The following is a 21,112-nucleotide window of genomic DNA, read 5'->3' as shown; positions in this document are numbered from 1 at the left end:
AGTGCCAAATCACCATGATTAATTTTTTTATGAATGGCTGTTTAAGAAATTTTGAGGGATTACAGCTCATTGGGGAAACAGGGAGAAAGTTATAGTTGCATTTTATACTAAACTAGAGGCCCAGTGCATGAAATTTGTGTACTGGGAGGGGGATGTTCCCTCAGCCTGGCCTGCGCCCTTTCACAGTCTGGGAGCCCTTGGAGGATGTCTGACTGATGGCAGTTGACTTTAGTGCTGCCACGGAGGCAGGAGAGGCTCCCGACACCGCTGCTGCACTTGCCAGCCGTGAGCCTTGCTTCTGGCTGAGCGGCGCTCCCCCTTGTGGGAGCACACTGACCACCAGGGGGCAGCTCCTGTATTGAGTGGGATTGGGCCAAAACGGGCTCTCTGACATATCCCAAGGGGTCCTGGATTGCAAGAGGGTGCAGGCTAGGCCGAGGGACCCCACCAGTGCGTGATTGCTGGGCTGGGAGGGACGCAGGAGGTTGGCCAGCTAGGGTCGGGGGGGAGGGGTCACGGGAGGGCTCCAAGGCATGTCTGGCCCATCTCGCTCAGTCCCAATTGACTGGACCCCAGCAGCAAGCTAACCTACTGGTTGGGGTGTCTGCCCCATGGTGGTCAGTGCACATCATAGCAAGCAATTGAGCGGCCTTAGCATATCATTAGCATATTATGCTTTGATCGGTTGACGGGAGACCAGATGACTGGACACTTAGCACATTAGGCTTTTATTATATAGGATTCTAAGTAAACTACAGAAATGTAGACTTCTCACAGACTTTCATTGAACTTACTGTAGGAAAGTACCTACATTTTTTAAAAAATATGTCCCTGCTGCCTTGGCCAGTGGGGCTCAGTTGTTTGGTTGGGCATCATCCTGCACATGGAAAGGTTGCCAGTTGATTCCAGGTTGGGGCATATGCCTGGGTTGTAGGCTCAATCCCCGGTAGGGGGCGTGCAGGAGGCAGCCAATGTTCTGCTCTCACATCAGTGTTTCTCTCTCTCCCTCTCTCTTCTTGTCTCTCTAAAAAAATTCAGTTAAATAAATAAATAAATAAATAAATAAATAAATAAATAAATAAATAAATAAAACTATGCCCCTGTTGGGTCAACTAAGGAAAGTAACTTCATATTATACTTACCTTTAGAAAGGGAGCTCTGGGGATTTAAAAGTTCAGCATTTTGGTTTATTGTCACAGTTTCTTGCCGCATCTCCAAGAAAAGGCATTTTCCACTGGTTGTTTACATACTAAAAGTTGTTTATTGCTCTATTTACTACCAGAAAAGCAACTGCCTAGAGGCTAGAGATACAATAGTGAGCAAAACAGTTACATTGTTCCTACTCCTCATGGAGTTTACAGTCTATCTCTGGTTTTATATCCTAATTTTTCATTTTTCATGGAGCTAGAGAAGTATTTAAAGGTACAAAGACACACACAAAATAAAGGTACAAAGAAAATGGTTAGAAGTTCAACCTGAGACCCATTTAGCTAATGTCATGTTTTGGATAATTAAGAGAATATTGTGACGTTACACTTGTCATCATTAGAATTTTGCAGTATTTTTTAATTAAATCTTTATTGTTGAAAGTATTTCAACAATACTTTCTCCTTTCCCCCTCCCCCATTGACCCCAAAATGTCTCCTTTTTCTCTCCATTGACCCTTTCCAGCCCACCCCCTGCCCCTTCCCCAGGACAAAACTCTTATGTTTATCCTGCATTCACTCATTTAAAAAATATATTTGAGAGGCTTCTCTGTGCTTAGCACTGTTGTATGAACGAAACAGGAACTGAAAGAATCTGCCTTATGGTGCTCAAACTCAAGTGCAGGAGACAGATAATAAGCAAAACTGGTGGGTGATGTTGCAATGCTGTTGTGTGAATATGGACACCATCTGCTGAGGATTGAATCCTGCATTATCCAGACTTGTCTGTGCTCCATTTCACGTACTGAGTATATTCTCTCTTTTTAAAAAAATTTCTTTATTGATGTTTCTCTGTCTCTGGATCTGTTTTTGTTCATCAGTTTATGTTGTTCATTATATTCCACAAATGAGTGAGATCAATTTGGATCTTGCTGCCACCGGGGTCTGCACTATATAAAAGAGATTTTGATCAGAGGAGCACTTTTGCAGGTATTTTAGAAGTGGTTTGCAATGCATGCAATCCACAGATGTGAAAGAGCATGTATATGAGTGGGGTCAGTCCAAGGCACTAGAGCTAAGAAGGAAGATCAAAACTAATAGAATCCTCACCCTCACACCATTTACATTCTTGTCAGAGGGACAAGCCATAAGCGAATGAAGTCATTGGAGTATGAAGATAATTTCTGATGAAAATGTTATTGCAGTTGAAATAAAACAGTGATATGAAAGTTGAAGCTACCAGTGCTTAGGTTTCCTGGGAAGGCTTATCTGAGAAGGTGATATTTGAACTGAATCCTGAGTGAAAAGAAGGACTTGCCTCTTGCAGAGCCCAAGAGGGGAAAAGCTTACAGCACCAAGTGCAAAGGGCTTAAGGCAGTAATACCGTTCCAGTGTTTGAGGAACAGAGAGGAGGCCAGTGTGGCTGGAGTGTGGTGGGGGCAGGGCCTGGTAAGGTAATGAGCATGGAGGTGGGCACGTCTACGTTACTCACCACCTTGTAGGCCTTGTCAGGAGTTCACTCTTGATTGTAAATGTAATGGAAAGGCATTCAGAGATTTTAAGCAGACAGCGATGTTTTATATTCCCAGAAGACCACACTATTGTAAGTAAAAGTATACAAGCAAAGGAGGCTATTTAGAGGGTGCTTTCAGTCTTCCAGGCAGGAGTGATGGAGAGAAGGGAATGTTTCAGGGTACATTTTACTGATAGAACTGATAGGACTTGACAGACTGCATGTAGAAACAGAGTAATGGAGAGAATCAAGGATGGTGCCCTGAGTTTTGGCTTGAACCACCGTGCTTCCAGTCTGGAAATGACATTTCTGGGGATGACTGTTCCAGATATGGTTGAAAAGACATCAGTGATGATAACTACAGTGGCCATCTATGAAGGTGTGCTATTTTCAGGTACTATACTAAGTGCTTTAACACACATAACTCCATTTAATCCTCAACAAGGCTGTGAGGTGGGTTCTGTATTGTGCACATGCTACAGGTGGGCCAACTAAAGCACAGGACAATGAACTAATTTTGCAAAGGCCACAAGGCTAGTCATTGGCAGAAGAGAGATTAAAAAATTGGCAGCCTAATTCTAGAATCACTGCCGCCCAACCCCCACTCTCTACTGCTCTTTTTCCCCCATGCATGGGTTAAACACGCTGTTTTCTAAAACTGTCTTGGATTCCTGCTGAAGCTAAAGTTGACTTTTGAAACTCTGCAGTTTAGGTTAACATTCACCCATTGCCCAAACAATTGGGCCTCACTTTTGCACCAGGTGGAGAGGAGCCTGCCTGCTTTGGGGGAGTTGATCCAATCCAAGAGCAGGGGGCAGTTTCACAACCTCTTTTTATCAACTTTCCTGTGCTGATCTTTAATCTATGGGGAGGCAGAGCATAAGTGGGATTGGGACATTCACTGTTAGTATAGCTTTAATTCTGAAGCCAACATTGAAAGCATTAGTAAGAATGATAAAATAATAACTATAGCATTAACAAGTTATGTCATGATCTGCATTGTGCCATTCCTGTTGTGGGTGCTTTACATAACTGTCTTATTTAATCTATAAAAAAAAGTCAAAGAAATGTGATCACCCCAGGAAAACTGAGAGTTTCCATAATCTGTTTAGGTAACAGCATGTAAGTTATGGAACCATGATTTGCATCTAGGTCTCACTTTTGCTGATGTTGTTCTATTCTAAGCATCACCTCTTTCATAAGCAATGAACTTGCAATTTACTGTGCTTCAGGTGGCAGACAGATATACAGAGGAACATGTCCTGGGCGTATCAGAGGTAAATTGTTTTGTGTTGCTTCAAGTGGTAGAATTGCATTAACATTCTTATGGATTGCCAATTAAAAATGGCTCTTCATAAAAATTTTTATATGATTCTTATTTTATAATTTGAATTTTGAAATACTAATGGAAAATTCCCAAGGAATATCTAGACCAGCCTTTATGAGACATAAATGCTTAATAACTTGGGTCTTTACTCCTAGTATTGCATAAGGTTTAGTTGCAGATAGTATAATCCACTCTAGTTAGTAAAGAAGAGATGTATTGAAATGTATTTGGTGGCTTATAAAATCACCGGCAGGCCTAGAAGCGTATGCTAGCAGAACACTGCAGCACCGAGAACCCAGTTAAGTCCACTGCTGTCTGTGTACCTGCTACAGCCAATGCAGGAAGCTGTTACTGCTGCAGGTTGTATAGTCTAGTTGCCCCAACACCACTCAAGCCAACAAAGTGCATGTCTAGCCTCCAACTTCTCATGTCAAGGATTTTCTTCCCATATCAAACCCTGCAGTGTGGTGCCTGATGGTCAAAACCTAAACTCATCTGCAGGTGTACTAGATGCAGAGGAGTCCAAGAAATACAGATTTCAGTTTTGCAGCCACTACAATGAGAAGGATATGCTAGGAGGGAGCTGGAATGGGACTTGAGAGAACCGATCCACAGTACCCACCACACTCGCTACATTTAACTTTTCTTTTTGAGATTACTCTAAATCGGGAGCATCCGCTATGTAGCCCTTGAACCGAGTGCCACCTTGTATATATGCCTTTGAGACCTTTCTGTTTGTTTTTCGTAATGATATAGCACCCATGAACAAGTACAGCCTAAACAGCCTGACTCAGACCTGAGAGAGTACCCAAGAATTACATGAAGGGCTAGTTAAAAGTGCACATTCCTGCCATAGCAGGCTTGGCTCAGTGGATAGAGCGTCAGCCTGCGGACTGAAGGGTCCCAGGTTTGATTCCGGCCAAGGGCTCAATCTCCAGTGGGGTGCATGCAGGAGGCAGACAGTCAATGATTCTTTCTCATCATTGATGTTTCTATCTCTCTCTCCTCCCTTCCTCTCTGAAACCAATAAAGAAATATATATATATTTTTTTTAAAAAGTGCACATTCCTGAGATACGCCTTCAGAAATTTGGATACCTCACTACGCCCAGGAATCTGCATCCTAAGTAAATACCCTAATAATAGCACTTTGATCTAAACCCTTGTCCATGAAAGGGGGGACATTTCAACATTTTATTCAGTTCATCCAAAGGCAATTGGTGCATCCAGCATACATTGTGTAATTGGGGAGACTCATGCCGGGACCTTCGCAGATTGGGCTGGTCGGTCATCTGATGTCATAAAGAAAATGATCAAGACTGTGGGTGTTTTTGAACTCAGGGCCTTTAGCCCCATTGGTTTTCATGCTGTTTAGAGGGAGTTAAAGCAGAGTACAAGGATCTCATTTATTTAATGGAGTCAGAAACCCAGGTGGGGAAAAACACTTTAGTGGCGATTTCCTGAGCTGCTTCCTGACAGTGTTTTCTTTGAATTTAACGGCCCTATGAGACCAAACTTGTCAGACTCCCAGTAGCTGATCTGACAAGACCTCTGAACCCATTTAATTTCAACTGTAGGGAAAATGCATGAGAAGTTCGAGAGAGTTCAGGCATTCAGTCCACATTCAGCACCTGGGATCAGATAGCAACTGAAGCTCTGCACTTATTTTTTAGCTCTCAATTGTTTGGAGATCAAAAGATTCTACAGATTTTGAAGAATTGCAGGGTTTTTTATTTTCCTGAGATTACAGTTTCAGAAGTGAGTCACATACTTGGGAGAGTGTGAATTACGGTTTGTTTTTGTAGCTGTTTTTGGAAAGCTTATCATGGTGGTTCAATGCAATTATTTGACATGACAGTGAACAATGCCATCCAGCAAGAACAGGTGCCCATGGAGTGCTGAAAGTTGGTATGCGGATTCAAGAACTGTCATGAATTTTTTATTTTTTTGCTATCTTCCTATACCTTGGCCAATGCTGGGGGTCTGTCTCTCTTATTTCTTTAAAAATATATTCATATAGTGAAAATAATTGGCAATGGATATGTTCATCTAGGTCAGCCGTGGGCAAACTACGGCCCGCGGGCCGGATCCGGCCCGTTTGAAATGAATAAAACTATTGAAAAAAAAAAAAAAAGACCATACCCTTTTATGTAATGATGTTTACTTTGAATTTATATTAGTTCACACAAACATTCCATCCATGCTTTTGTTCCGGCCCTCCGGTCCAGTTTAAGAACCCATTGTGGCCCTCGAGTCGAAAAGTTTGCCCACCCCTGCCCTAGATTCTAGTCTGAGCTAGAAGTCATTCGTAGGGATTGTCATGCAGTGGCAAAGCCTCTGAGCTCACCTGGCTGTCATTTACCACAGCGGCGGTGCTCCTCCTGAAAGACCCTGTAAGGAAGAGGAAGGCTTAGTTGATCTTTTCAGCCCCACCCTTTTAGAGCTGTCTTCCCTTCTACAGACTGAAGTTAACTTTCTAGCCCTTCCAGATATTACCCGCTGTCTTCCTCACTTTCTAGGCAAGCTGTTGTGGTATACCCTTGAAATTCCCCACACTCATTTATCCCTGTGGTCCATCCGCTACGGTCTGACTCAATTCGGAAACTGTCTTCATCAAGGTCAACTCCACCAGGTACCCCTCAGCAACCACCAGGTGGACCTCTTGTAGTGCTTGCCTTATTGACCGTTCTCTGTTTTGTACATTCTTTTCCATTGGCCACAGTGCCCCACAGTCAACCGATCTGTCTCTCGTGTATTTGCTTCTCACCCTCTCATCTCCTGTGCAGGTAGTTCTTTCTCCTTATACCAGTACAGCGCTATTCCTCAGGGGTTTTGGTGATAAACTTGCAGTTGCCAGCAGCCACCTCGCCTCCTGAATATCCTGGCTCAGTGAAAAGCACCACTTTTTCGTGACACCCAAACTGGTACCTGGAAGTCATTTGAGACTCCTCTCCTCACTTCCTGTAAGCCACCAAGTCCCTTCCATTCCACTTCCATATCCTATTGAACTTGTCTCTCTCTATTCCCATGGCCACTCGCATAGTTGGGGCTCCCCTCACTTCAACTCTGGATGACTCCAGCGACCTGCTAACTGGCCTCCTGTCCCTCAGGCTTGTTGCCTTCCCCAGGCTATTCTTTATTCTGATGTCTGATAAGCCTTTCAAAAATAAATCAGATTTTTAAAAATATATATATTTTTATTGACTTCAGAGAGGTATGGAGAGATAGAAACATCAGTGATAAGAGAGAATCATTGATCAGCTGCCTCCCACACTGGGGATCGAGCCCAAAACCCGGCATGTGCCCTGACCAGGAATTGAACCATGACCTCCTGGTCCATCGGTGGATGCCCAACCACTGAGCCACGCAGGCCAGGCAATAAATCAGATTCTGACACTCCCCTGCTTAAAGTCCTTCAAGAGCTCCTGAGCAGTGCCTTTAAGTTAGAAAAAACAACTCAGTTAGCAAAATTGGGAGGGCCTCTGCACATTTCCCTAGCCTCTTCTATTGTTGCTTATACGTTGAAACTTATTTTTCAATAGTATCATACACCTGAAGTTCTGTGAAAATGGACCTTCACTTCTCTGGGCCCCTGCTACTTCTCTGTCAGGGGTCTTCACCCAGCTGCCTTTGATCTACCTGGCTACTTCCTACTTCCCTTTGAAGAATGTGTCACCTCCTCCCAGGAGCTGTCACTGAGACCCTCCCTCAATTTCCATCCCCAGCCCCCAAAGTCAGGTTTATCTGTCCCTCCTGGGCCCTTCCCCTCTCAGTCTATGGCCCTGCTGTGGGTCCCTAGTAGTTTGAACTTTCAGAGGCCAAAGTCCATATCTTGTATGTCTTTATCTTATGTATTTATCAGGTACTTAGACAAGTTTGTTGAATGAATAAGTAGCTCTTCTTAACCGTCTGAAAGCACTTGATTTTGTATTTATCAGCAGGAACAACTTATCACTTTATTTCTTGGGTTTCTCCCCTCCTTCTAACTATGTGATTTTCTTTAAGCTACAGCAAAGTGTAACTTGATTTACTTGTTTACCCAGCCTAGTAGTAACTTGGCACTGCGGTTTCAATTAGAAACTGATGTAGATTAAGGGGCCTATGTGCCTTCCAAGGCATACGCATTTTAAATAAAACTAAATAGTTCATTAAATGTAGATGAAATCAGCTTTATGTCTGACTGGCCCGGCAGTTTTATTTCCAGTGCTGTGTAGGTCTTCCTTTAAACTCAGTTTGGGGATTTACTAGCAGAGTGGCATGAGCAAGTTATTCAATCTCATTGAATCCTATTTTACTCACCAGCAAAATAGGATCATAACCTCCACATGGTCGGTGGGAGGCTATATGAAATAATATCAGCAAACTGCTCATCCTATGCATGGCCCTTAGTAGGAATCAATATATGCAAGTGATTTGCACTTGAATACCATTTACATTTAGAGCGAGTACTGACTATCATCGAGTGATTTTCCCGTAGATGAGATACCTTGAAATCCTTACATTCTTCTTTCACATTAAAGCCACCGTCTGTCTGCCTTTTTATGTTAAGCAATTCCTTTCTAGGATGCTTTGTTCTTGTCATAGGGCATACGCACCACATATTTTAGTGATTACCAATATTTTAAAATATTTTTATTTAACTTCCTTACAAAATGACCTACATGGAAAAGAGAGTGAAGAGTATGTTCACAAGATTTTTGTGTGCCAATTTGGATTTCCAGCTGGTTTGAATTTTCACTTAGCTCTACTGTCGGCATCAGCTTTCCTGATAGCAGTGAAGTTTAAAAAAGAAATAAGGCTGCTAAGTGTGCCTTCGCCCCTTTGAGATTACTGGACAGTCAGGAGGGGAGAATCTGTGTGGGATGAGTAGGTATTTTCTCTGCGTGTTTAATGGCAAGTTTACAAACAATAAAAAAACCTGAGGGACAAGGTCATAGGGGATTGGCGGTCATTCACTGAACAGGCATCTGATGTGGGTTTCCCTCAAGATCACTTTTGAAGGATCTGGTTCATGTGAACTCAGAAGACCTGAACTCGGGACTGATGACTCTACCTGTGTCTCTGTAACTTGCTTTCCTGGCTCTGGGCAGCCGCGCCAGTTGGCTCTCCTCCAAAGCACTTTGGGCTGCAAGGCAACTGCCTGCTTCGCTAGCTGGCATTTGAGATTAAAGAGAAGATGGATGTTGTTTTTGGCAGCAGCTGCTGTTTTGTTCGGCGCAGTCTTAATACCATTTTGTAGGTCTGCGCGTACAGAAAACGAGCACACGGACCACTCACTACCGTTCTGACTTGGAGGAGGCTGCAACGTGGACGCTCGCCGTGCATATTTGAAAACCGCTTCTCGCACTTATAGAAAAGTCTGGGTTTTTTCCAAGTTTAGACGATTGGAATCTTCTGGTTTCTTGAACAGCATGTGTTCCCCCAGTGTTCTTGGGCTGCACACATGTTCATTTCTACCAGAGGAAAGAAGTCTGCAAAGTCACTTCTGTGCTCTAACACATGTTCAGGTCAAGTGAAGAGTTGGCTTTAGGGACACTGCAGCTCCTTTTCCTGGCAGGCGGCTTTTTACTGTAAGGAAGGCACTTAGGTTCAGGAAGAAGCGATAATTGAGTGAATAGTCCACTGGGGTCTGATGAGATTGATTCTCCACAAAAATGAGATTTAGGTAAGACCTTTGCCTTCAGGGTCTCCAGCCTCATCTTCCTGTAACTTTTCCCCAAGGCCCCTTTAAAGTACCTTTCCAGTATGATCTGCCAGTGTTAAAACCTGCTCCCCCCAGAAGGCCTGCTATATCTGTCATTCACAATCGAGTATGAATTTTAGTCACTATTACTTCCCTTCTCCAGGACTGTTTCTGTTGCAGTCCTAACAGTGCATACAGATGTCTCATTAGATTTTTTCATCCTGTAAATAATTTGAAGGCAAATTTTAGCAATGATTAGGTTATTGGAATTTTGTGTGCCATGGGGAGTATATGGGAGGACACTTAACAGATGTCTCTAAATAAAAATAAAATCTAGAACTGTCGACAATAAGATTAGTTTACTATGTCTGTGTAACGAAAGGTTATCATGAAATGAAAGGTTATCACACAATGAGCGTGACCCAGAGAGAAAAGTTGCACGACGCTAAAACAAAGTAGCCAAAGAAAAATTAATGTGCAGAAGCAGAGACTGTTACGGAAAAAAAACCACAGTGAGATGATTACGCAAACTGAAAAGATACATTTGAGAGAAGTCACAAACCCAGGGACATTTAGTTTCATCCTGCTATCTCCAAGGATGTGTGTGCGCACACGCCCACATGTTTAGACACCTGTATGCCTTGTTGGAGTTTCCAGGACTTAGAGAAAGAGGAAGAGAAAGAAAAAAGAGATAAATACTTTTTCTGATATATTGGGACACCTCGCTTAATTGGGAATCAGTAGTCTGTTAACTGAAGCTACTCTACCCACAGCACCAAGAAATAAATTGAAAAAAAATGCATCTGAACCCAAAATGAGAGTCAAAACGCCCTGCAGTGAAGGTCACACTCTTTGTTCATGGATTGCCTTACCAAGTCCTGTCTCTGACAGTTCCATTCCAATGGTTTTGAAGCACTGGTTTCCCTGGTTTCCTAGCACTCCCAAACCCAGAAACCACAGAACAAATAATTGCACAGCACCTGTAGTCTGAAAAGTTTTGATTGGATTCCCATCAGCACGCCATGAGGTGGGTGAGGGGGAAGTTACCCTTATTCTCATTGGAGAGACTGATAAACAGCTACTCAGAGGGATTAACTGGCTTGTTTGAGGTCCCACGATAAGGGATTCAGAGGTTTTCCTGGATACATGTTCTGTACTCTCCCATCACACCACTGGTTTTCAAAAGCCTGTGGTTGTGCGTTTTTTTCTTTCCTTTCTTGCCCTTGGAAACCTTTGTTCAAACAAAATGTTACCCAGAAGCATGAACAAATAAAACAGAAAAAAGGCTGAGCTGCTTTGCTTAAAGCAGGGATGGGAGACCCGGAACACTGACAGGGGCAGTTTATTTTTCTTACGAGGAACAGCTCGGACATTGGGCAACTACTCCGCTCATTCGTTAATTCATTCAGAAAATAAGTTTATTGAGCTCTGACTTATTTTCCTATTGCTGCTATAACAAACCATCGCATAGTTAGTGACTTAAAATAATACAAATTTATTATATTACAGTTTTAGAGATTTGGAAGTCCAAAGTGGGGCTTACTGAGCCAAAATGAGGTGTCGGTGGGACTGTGTTCCTTGCTGAAGGCTCTTAGGGAGACCGGTTCCTTGCCCCTTTTCAGCTTCTAGAACAGCCGTGGGCAAACTACGGCCCGTTTGAAATGAATAAAACTATTGAAAAAAAAAGACGGTACCCTTTTATGTAATGATGTTTACTTTGAATTTATATTAGTTCACACAAACACTCCATCCATGCTTTTGTTCCGGCCCTCCGGTCCAGTTTAAGAACCCATTGTGGCCCTCGAGTCAAAAAGTTTGCCCACCCCTGTTCTAGAACATGGTTCTCAACCTTCTGGCCCTTTAAATACAGTTCCTCATGTTGTGAGGACCCAACCATAAAATTATTTTCGTTGCTACTTCATAACTGTAATGTTGCTACTGTTATGAATAGGAATGTAAATATCTGATATGCCGGATGGTCTTAGGCGACCCCTGTGAAAGGGTCGTTTGACTGCTAAAGGGGTCGCGACCCACAGGTTGAGAACCGCTATTCTAGAAGCTGCTTGCATTCCTGGGCTCCTGGCCCCGTCCTTTCTGCTCAGTGCCAGCAACGTCAAGTCCTTATGTCACATCTTCCTGACCCTTCTTCTGGCACTGCTGCTCTCTGACCAGAGCTGAGAAAGGTTCTGTGTCTGTAAGGACCTGGCTGATTCGATTGGGCTTAGAGAACTGAGGATAATTTCTTTATCTCAAGATCCTTAATTTAATCTCATCTGCAAAGTCCATTTTGCCATATAAGGCCATCCTATATAATAAAAGGGTAATACACAAATTGACCTTAACAGCGGGACAACCAGGAATGACTGGTAGCTATGACATGCACTGATCACCAGGGGGCAGACCTCAATGCAGGAGTTGCCTCTGGTGGTCAGTGCGCTTCCACAGGGGGAGTGCTGATCAGCCAGAGCCGGCTCATGGCTGGTCAGCACAGCGGTGGTGGCGGGAGCCTCTTCCACCTCCGTAGCAGTGCTAAGGATGTCTGACTGCTCCCCATGGGAAGTGGACCTAAGCCATTAGTTAGACATCCCCCAAGAGCTCCCAGGGTTCCAGAGCGATGTCTGACTGCCAGCTTAGGCCCGATCCCCTGGGAAGTGGGCCTAAGCTGGCAGGTGGACATCCCCCAAGGGGCCCTGGACTGTGAGAGGGCACAGGCTGGGCTGAGGGGCCCCCCTCCCCCAAGTGCATGAATTTTCATGCACCAGGCCTCTAGTGTATTCATAAATTCCCAGAATTAGGACGGGACCATCATTTTGCCCTTATTTCGCCTACCATAAAACACCCACCTTACATGGGCCATGTGCTGTGTTTGCCATCAAGACTGTCGGCTAGAAATAGGCATTGTTAACAGGTAAACTGAGAAACAAGTTGACAGAAACTAAAATAAAAATTTAAAAACAGTCACTTAAACAAGCACAGTCTTTGAGAGCCACTTGGAGGATGACAGGCACAACTTTGTAATGGCAGTGCTCCCCGCCCAGCTTTATGGAGGTATGATTGACAAATAGAAATTATATATATTTAAGGTGTACAGTATAATGTTTTAATATATGCTTCATTGTGAAACGATTACCCCAATTTAATTAGCATATTGTATCCATTACCTCACAGAGCTACTGAGTACATCTGAGATCTACGCTCAGTGAATTTCAGCTAAACAGTAAAGTCTTACTAATTACAGTCACCATGCTATACATTAGTCTCTAGAACTTACTCATCTTATAATGGAAAGTTTGTACCCTTTGATCAATATTTTCCTTTTCCTCACACCCCCCAGCCTCTGGTAACCACTGTTCTATTCTGCTATCTGTTACTGTGAATTCAACTTTTTTTTTTTCAGGTTCCACATATTAGTGAGATCATGTGATATTTGTCTTTCTGTGTCTGGCTTATTTCACTTAGCCTTCCCTTTATATGATGAACTTGACTCATCGAAGAAAAGCAAAGTTTAATATTTCTACCCACTGTTTAAGAAATCAGGGAAGTGTTTGTACTATATATTAGAAAGATCTCTGTATAGAATAAGTAGTACTGAAAAATTACTTCTCCATATAAAGAAGTAAGCTCCACATGTTAGCCCTCTCCCAGGAATTCTGACAAAAAAAGTAAGTTACTACGGCTCTGCAGAGCTCTCCATATATTTCTGCCTTCACTGCTCCTCCTTCCTCATGTTTACTTATGCCAGAGTGAGTTATTGAATTTTACAAAAGGTGAATATTTCTTTTTGGTAGCAAAGTATATACAGAATTAAATTACAATATGAGTTTAGTTAATAGCTTTAAAATAAAGTGCTTCAAGAAATATAGGTTTGTCTGGGATATCTGAGTGTATGAAGTTACAATGTACTTTGTATACAGTGAGCTAAATCCTATCTTTACAGATGTGTGTATGTAACTGCTACAAAAAAACAATACTGAAGCTGCCCTCTCCTTGAGGCCTAGATCTTGCCCCTTCTTGCCTTCCTAAGGACACTGCTCAGCCAGTCCCCCACTCTGACCTGCACTGCCAATCGCACCCTCCTCTGGGGTCATCCCCATAGACATACTGACATCCTGGTATTTCTTGCCAACTGTCACCCCACTTTGTTTTTGTTTGTTTGATCTCCTTTGAAGGACACCCTTTCTGTCTATATTCACTGCATGCGATTACTCTCCTCTCGTGTTCTCTTAAATCCACTCCAGACTGGCTTTTTCCCATAACTACTTCAATAAAAATGTTCTTGTTAATGTCACCAATGATGTCTATTCTGCTAAATCCAAGTGGCCAGTTCTCAGCCCTCATCTTAATTGACCTGTTGTATTTAACATAGTTTGACAGTTTGGCTTTCGGTACTTTATTTTTTCCCCACTTGGCCTCCTCCTACTTTTTGGTTTCTTTGTCAGGCTACTTTGTGAGTTCTCAGTCTTTCGCCAGACCTCTTAAGGATAGAGCACTTAGAACTCTGTCCTTAGTTCTTTTTTCTATTTGTACTCAATCCTTGATGATCTCATCTACTCTTTTGCTTAAAATTCCATTTCTATATCAAAGGCTATCATATTGATATACCCAGCCCAAACTTCCCTCCTCCTGATCCAGTAACTATGGGGCACGGTTACAGTGTTTTAGACAGGTTCAAGCCTTGGACTGAGGAGAGGGCACAGTCCTCTTGTTGCCATGTGCATGTCCCAGCTTGGAGGGCAGAGCCTTCCCAGCACAATTAGCCAACAGCTATAGCTGTAAGCTTGAACCTGTGGTCTGAACACATGGCCCCATGTGCCTGTGTGATAGAGTTCAGGTGCATGTAGTTGAGTAGGGTTGAAACCCACGAGAATGTTGTAAACATCTTGATCACACCCCTACTTTGCCTCTTGGCATCTGCTATAAAGACACGGCTTGTGGGCGCTGGCGCTGTCCATCAGAGGGGCAGCGTCCCACCGAGACCCAGCTTTCGTTCTCATGTCTGTCTTTTCTAAGCCTTTTACCCCCCCCCCCCACTCAGGGTCACTGAACCAGGCTGAGCTGGCATGGCACATAAGGCGCCCTGGGGCTGAGTGTGCCATGGCCGTGCCAGCTCCCCACAAGTAACATCAGTAGGATATCTCAAAGACATTTCAAACTTAGACACCCAAAACTCAGCTTCTGATCTGCCCTCCAAACTTCTCTATCCTCAAACTTTCCAGATCAGCTGATGGAAATACAACCTTTTCAGTTGTTCAGGCCAGTCATTGGAGTCATCTTTGACTCTGTCAAATCATATTCCATCTGTCGGGAAATCCTATTGGCTCAGCCTTGATGAGACATCCAGAATCTAACCACTTCTGGTCAACGAGCAATCCTTTCTTGCTTGGATGAGATCGGTGATTTTTAATGGTACACCTCAAGAATTTTTAAAGCATGTAATACCTGACTATTTAATCAGGAGTACTGACCTCTTTTCCCTTAAATTGTCAAAACAAAACAAAACAAAACAAAAAAAAACAACGAACACAACAATAGCTGTCTGGTGTGAACAAAACAAAATTATACCTAATTTTTGTCAGATTGGCAAAAATATATAGATTTTTTTTTTGGTGTGCTGCAGAATTTTAGTAATTAGTTATGTGTGCCATGAGATGAAAAGGGTTGAAAATTGCTGGATTAGAACAATAACCCCTAACTTGTTTCTACTTTGTTAACTTAAAGCAGTGGTTCTCAACCTTCTGGCCCTTTAAATACAGTTCCTCATGTTGTGACCCAACCATAAAATTATTTTCATTGCTACTTCATAACTGTAACGTTGCTACTGTTATGAATCATAATGTAAATATCTGATATGCAGGATGGTCTTAGGCGACCCCTGTGAAAGGGTCATTCGACCCCAAAGCGGTCACGACCCACAGGTTGAGAACCACTGACCTAAAGGCTCTCACCACAGTAATCAAAGTAATCTTTTTTTTTAAGACTTAATTTTTTTAGAGTAGTTTTAGGTTCACAGCAAAATTGGGAGGAAGGTAGAGACATTTCCTATGTGCCCGCTGTCCCCACACATTCACAGCGTCCCCTTTAAGCAATAGTCCCCCACCAAGGGGTACATTTGTTACAATTGATGAGCCTACATGGACCCATCTTAGTCACCCAAAGTTAGTTTATGTTAGTGTTCACTCTTGGTGAACATTCTGTGATTTTGACAAATGTGTAATGACATGTATCTACTATTACAGAGCATTTTTACTACCCTAAAGTTCTCTGTGTTCTGCCCATTCATCACTCCCCCCTCCACACCCTGCCAACCTCTGATCTTTTTATGCTTTCCATAATTCTGCCTTTTCCATAAAGTCATTGTCGTTGGAATCACAAGTATGTGGCATATTTCACGGAGTAATATGTGTGTAAGGTTACTTCATGTCTTTCATGTCTTGATAGCTCTTCTTGTTTTATCACTGAATAGTAATTCCTTGTCTGGATGTACTCCACCTAAAAGGTTTATTTAGCCATTCACCTACTGACGGGCATCATGGCTGCTTTCAGGTTTTAGCAACTATGAATAAGCTGCTACAAAATCAGCGTGCAGGTTTTTGTGTGGACACAAATGTTCAGCATCTTGGGGTAGATACCAAGGAGTGTGACTGCTGGATCGTATGGCACAAACATGTTTAGTTTTGTCAGAAACTGCCCAACAGTCTTTTTTACATAGGTATATTTACGTACATATATACATATACATAAATATGCACATGATGTACATATGAGAGCGTTACGTTTTGTTTGCACAGAGGCTTACACATGACCGGAGGGTCGGAGGTATGACAGAAGTGGACACAGTGGGGTACCAGACGCTACAGGATCTGGCCTCTTCGTTCTCTCTGACAGTATCTTCTGCCCCCGTTTACTGTTGCTGCTCCTGAAACACAGCAGGCACCTCTGATAGACCTTGGGGCCTTCGCACCACTTTCCTCTCTGCAGCACTCTTCTGGGCCACTCTCACGGCTGCATCCAAGCTGTGATAAAACAGAGCCTTCTCAGTGAGGCACACCAGGTATCATCCTGCTTACAATTACAAGCCGTATCCCCACCTTCTGAGTCCTGGAAAGAAATGGGGCCTTTTCTCTAGACTCAGGGGTGCTTGGGGATTTGACCCTCTCTATCATCCTCCTTACAACAAGAACTCAAGCAGTGCCTAGGAGTATGGCTGTGCTTCAGGAGAATCCTGCTGGCATTTCTAGTAGAACAAGCACCTGTATGTGCTTTATTGTGGAGATGTACTAGTGCAGGGGTCCTCAAACTACGGCCCGCGGGCCACATGCAAATACAAATATTGTATTTGTTCCCGTTTTGTTTTTTTACTTTAAAATAAGATATGTGCAGTGTGCATAAGAATTTGTTCATAGTTGTTTTTTTTAAAACTTTAGTCCGGCCCTCCAACGGTCTGAGGGACAGTGAACTGGCCCCCTGTTTAAAAAGTTTGAGGACCCCTGTCCTAGTGGGAGGTAGCTGTGATGGAGAATGACTGGAAATTCATCACATGCCCCTCGTGGGGCTGCTCAGCTAGCAAGGTATAAGCCCCCAAAGTGGCCCTGCCCACCCGAAATCATCTGTCGCTGCCATCCACGGCCCAAGTATAGTGCTATGCGGACATTAGAGACTGCCTGCCGGGGTCCTGAGACTGGGCTCTGCTGGTGCTGGGCATGCTCTTGTTGCCTGTCCTGCGTCCTTTTAAAGCTTGGGGCTGAGGGAAGCCTCTGATGCCTTGTGAGTGTGATGGTCAACTTGAACCTAAGACTGCTAAAGCCAGTAGAGCAGAGTAGGCATTTTAATCCCAATTTTCTTTACCTTGATCTAATTTTTATTTTTCCATGGCATGAAACACCTTTTGACATTCTGTATAATCTAGTTACTTATATTTTTTGGTTCTGGTCTGCCTTCTCTCACTAGAAGATAAGCCTCATGAGGGCAGGGATTTTTTCCCCCCTCCCCCATATTTTACTAATGTGTCCCAAGTATCTAGAACAGTGTCTGGCACCCACTAGGTGCTCAGTAAATATTTTCTGAATAAGTAAGTGAACAAACAAATGTTTTTTAGTGTTTCTTCAATGCCAGGAATAGGGCATGGTGAAGAGAAGAAACAGAGTAACAGAATTTTATTTCTTAGGGCCTAGAATATGAATATGATCATTAGTGATGAATATGATCATTAGTGAGATTGGCCATTTACAGAGACCCTTTGGGGGGGGGTTCCCCAGTCATATCATAGATGAGAGTCATGGAGAAATATTTTATATATATATATATGAAGGGTTAGGTCTTGGCAATTATAATGTAAAAGAAAGCTTGAGTTTCACCAATTATACTTACATATATGAAGAAAGATTAAGTTATTAGAAGAGATTTTATATGTTGGCATTGCCCAGTAGTAGACTCCCCCAAACAGAAATCACTTATACAACTTACTCTTCATTTTGTTCCAAAAGGAGATGGTGCTATGAAGAGTGTGACTCCATATTGCTTTAAAATGGCCTTAAACAAAATTAAGTAGGATTACTGCTAAAAGATCACAATAATAAAACAATAAAAGCATTTTAATTTTGTTTACAAGCCATTATTATTTATGTAGGTAGCATTGCACTCTTAGAAATTTTAGTAATGATAATCATCATTTGGTCCAGTGTAATAATGTAATATCTAGTTAGCTTGCAGACGTTAATTAAAAATAACAATCTAGTTCCTTTTAACACCTGGCTAGCTACATAAAATAGGAAGGATTTCTAGCCATGTGCAGATGGGTTTCTGTGTAATTTAAGACATCATATCTTCACATCTCCATGCCTTTGCTCATGTTGTTTATTTTTCCTGGACTTATCCTCCCTTCCTTGTCAAACTCCTCCTGGTCCTCCAGAATCCAGCCAGAGTTATATTTTCTTTCTGGCTTTTCTTGGCGCTGTCTCCCTGTACAGGTTCTCCCCTTAAAATTGATGGATTAATTGTTTCCTCCTTTGTGTTCCCAAAGCCTCTGAGTTTCAAGGGCATGTCTGTCACCTTTATTTCTCTAGTGACTGGTACAGTCCCTGTCTCAGAATACGTGTTCAATAAATAAGTATTCAGTTTGAAGCAGTAGACGATTTTTACCTTGGTCACTGATTCACCCAACAAAATATGTATTAAGAATATTTTACATGCAAGGTGCTGTGTCTTATGTTGTAAAGGTACTGAAAAAAAAAACCACATACAGATGCCCAATTTCTTAGAAACTTAAAATATAGTGTAATAAGTAAATAATAAGTCATGTGTAAAAGTAACTGCAATGTATGGTTTGAAGTGTTATTTTCAAAGAGAGAGGCGTGTGTGATTGCTTGCTGCTGGGGTTGAAGAATGTCTTCTTATTGACTAGGGAAATAGTCTTCCTTATTAAATAGCTTAAAAGGTATTATTCAAAACTATGTTTCTTTTGATGTCTCATAAATTAGGTTAAATTTTATTCTAGATCCAAACTTGGAGTATTATTGTGGACTATTGGATTAAAACACGGCTCAGGGTTATGCTGCTACCTGCCAAACAGTCCACCTTTAAAGTACAGAAAGTTTCATTTGGTGCCTTAAGGTATGAATTTAATGCATTCCCTGGTTTTTAGAGAACACCTAGTGATAAATCCTTTACGTGTTGCTACAAGTTATTCCTAATTGCCACTAGAAATAGGCTGTAGAAAGCTTTTGACAAAAGTTAAAAATATTGTCATGGAAATGAAAAATCCAAACCACATTTAACTGAGAATTTTTGAAAACTTCAGTCAGCATAGTTTGAAAGATCAGTGCTTAATTGTAGTATTTAAGCCGAAAGTATTTAAAAAATCAGCAGAGTGCATTTTTCCACATTAAGGGGTAAGATGTTAATAGTATAAGTGGTTACAGATGTTAACTGATGGTCACCAGCAGTTTTTCTCTTTTTGTTTAGACTTGGATTATCACTTGCATTTATCTTCAACTGCTCCTCTTTAATCCTCTCGTCAGAACTACAGGGATCTGCACGAACCGTGTCACTGATGATGTGAAAGACGTTACAAAATTGGTGAGTAAAGAATGCTTTCAATAGCTGTGACCCTTTTTCTTGTGCTTTTTGAAGAAGATTTAATTTTTCCTTGCTCCAAATAGGCATTTTTCTAAGACAAGGAAATCATCAAGTTATCTCAAGGGCTTACAGGGAGAGCAGGTGGGAAGACACTCAAGGTCACAGAGAATCTGTTGATAAACTGGGCCCAAGGCACACTGCTGTATTGACTTCGGTTTTTTGCTGGTCTTTTCATCTCATTCCCCAGCTGCGAAGTGAGGTCCCTTCCTGGGTGCGGATGTGCCAGCCCTGGCTACATCCCCATTAGCTCTTTACTGGGTTCCTCAGCATGTCTTATTTCCCCTCCACATGCCTTCCTACCTTTCTCTACCAAGCCCACCCAAAGGAGATCTGAGATGGCCATTCTCCCCTTTCCAAGAGCTGGGAGACCCTGTCCCATGCGGGGGGGTGTTTGCTCCCTCAGTGAACATACTTGGAGGAGTGGCTTGTTGTCCAGATGTTGACCAGACTCATCTCCTACATTTGTCAGTGGAACTCTTCCCTCAGCAAAAGCCATTTCACACTCCTGCTGTTAGGCAATGCCGCTTCATGCCATCCTCTCTTAAAATCCATACCACATCTGGAATGCATTTTTCCCAGCTCTGGCGATCTAGGGGAGATTGTACCTGCTCATTTGAGTTTCGGAGTGTGATTTCGGGATGAACAGCATTTGAGAGGCATTTTTATAAATTTTTGGTTCAAAATAGCTGAGGACAGTTATTTGTTGTCTAGAGAACAGAGATGATGTGAGACTAAAAAAGAAATGAGGGTTGTTGTGACATGTACAAAAGAGAGAAAAGTACATTTGTGGAGATATCTATCTTTCCCACTCTAGATATACGTTTCCTGGTTTATATGACTTTGGGTTCATTGAAACAGAAGTTTAATGCTCTGGTCAAAGTCTCGCTAGCTTAGCCTCAGTGCAGAATTAGGAGCAGACACCCATACCCACAGGCACACACATAAACACAGCGTATGAAGACAGGCCGAGCATATCCAAGATTAATATTGTACATAAGAGGGTACAGGTTTAAAAGTATTCTTGATGCGGTACCTGAAGATGTAGTAACATGTGTTATTTGAGGGGATGGTGACCAAAGCAATGCATCATTTTCCTACCATATGCCCAGCTAGGTACTGAGTATAGTGGTAGGGATAAGGGTGGAGTATTTTTTTTTTTATTTTGTCTTAGTAGAAGACACTCATTAAATGTGTGTTTGATGAAAGAATCAAGGATGTGCTCCACTGAGGTGAGAATTGCAGTCACCTGTGGTGCTTATTAAAGTTGCAGGTGTCAGGGTTCTACCGATTCGGTAGGTCTGAGGGAGGGCT

At 42.4% G+C, this 21,112-nt stretch overlaps 1 protein-coding gene across 6 annotated transcripts in view; it reads left to right on the top strand.

The window, feature by feature from the left end:
* The window catches only part of KITLG (KIT ligand), a 92,689-nt gene that overhangs the window by 16,816 nt on the left and 54,761 nt on the right, over positions 1-21,112 (top strand). For all 6 annotated transcript variants that reach the window (XM_059683749.1, XM_059683745.1, XM_059683744.1 and 3 more), the window contains one exon: positions 19,628-19,741. In XM_059683749.1, the coding sequence (XP_059539732.1) occupies positions 19,628-19,741 (114 nt within the window). The remainder of the gene's footprint in view (positions 1-19,627; positions 19,742-21,112) is intronic.

Source organism: Myotis daubentonii, chromosome 2, assembly GCF_963259705.1.
Source record: "Myotis daubentonii chromosome 2, mMyoDau2.1, whole genome shotgun sequence".
NCBI lineage: Eukaryota > Metazoa > Chordata > Mammalia > Chiroptera > Vespertilionidae > Myotis > Myotis daubentonii.
This window is presented reverse-complemented; position numbering and strand designations above follow the sequence as displayed.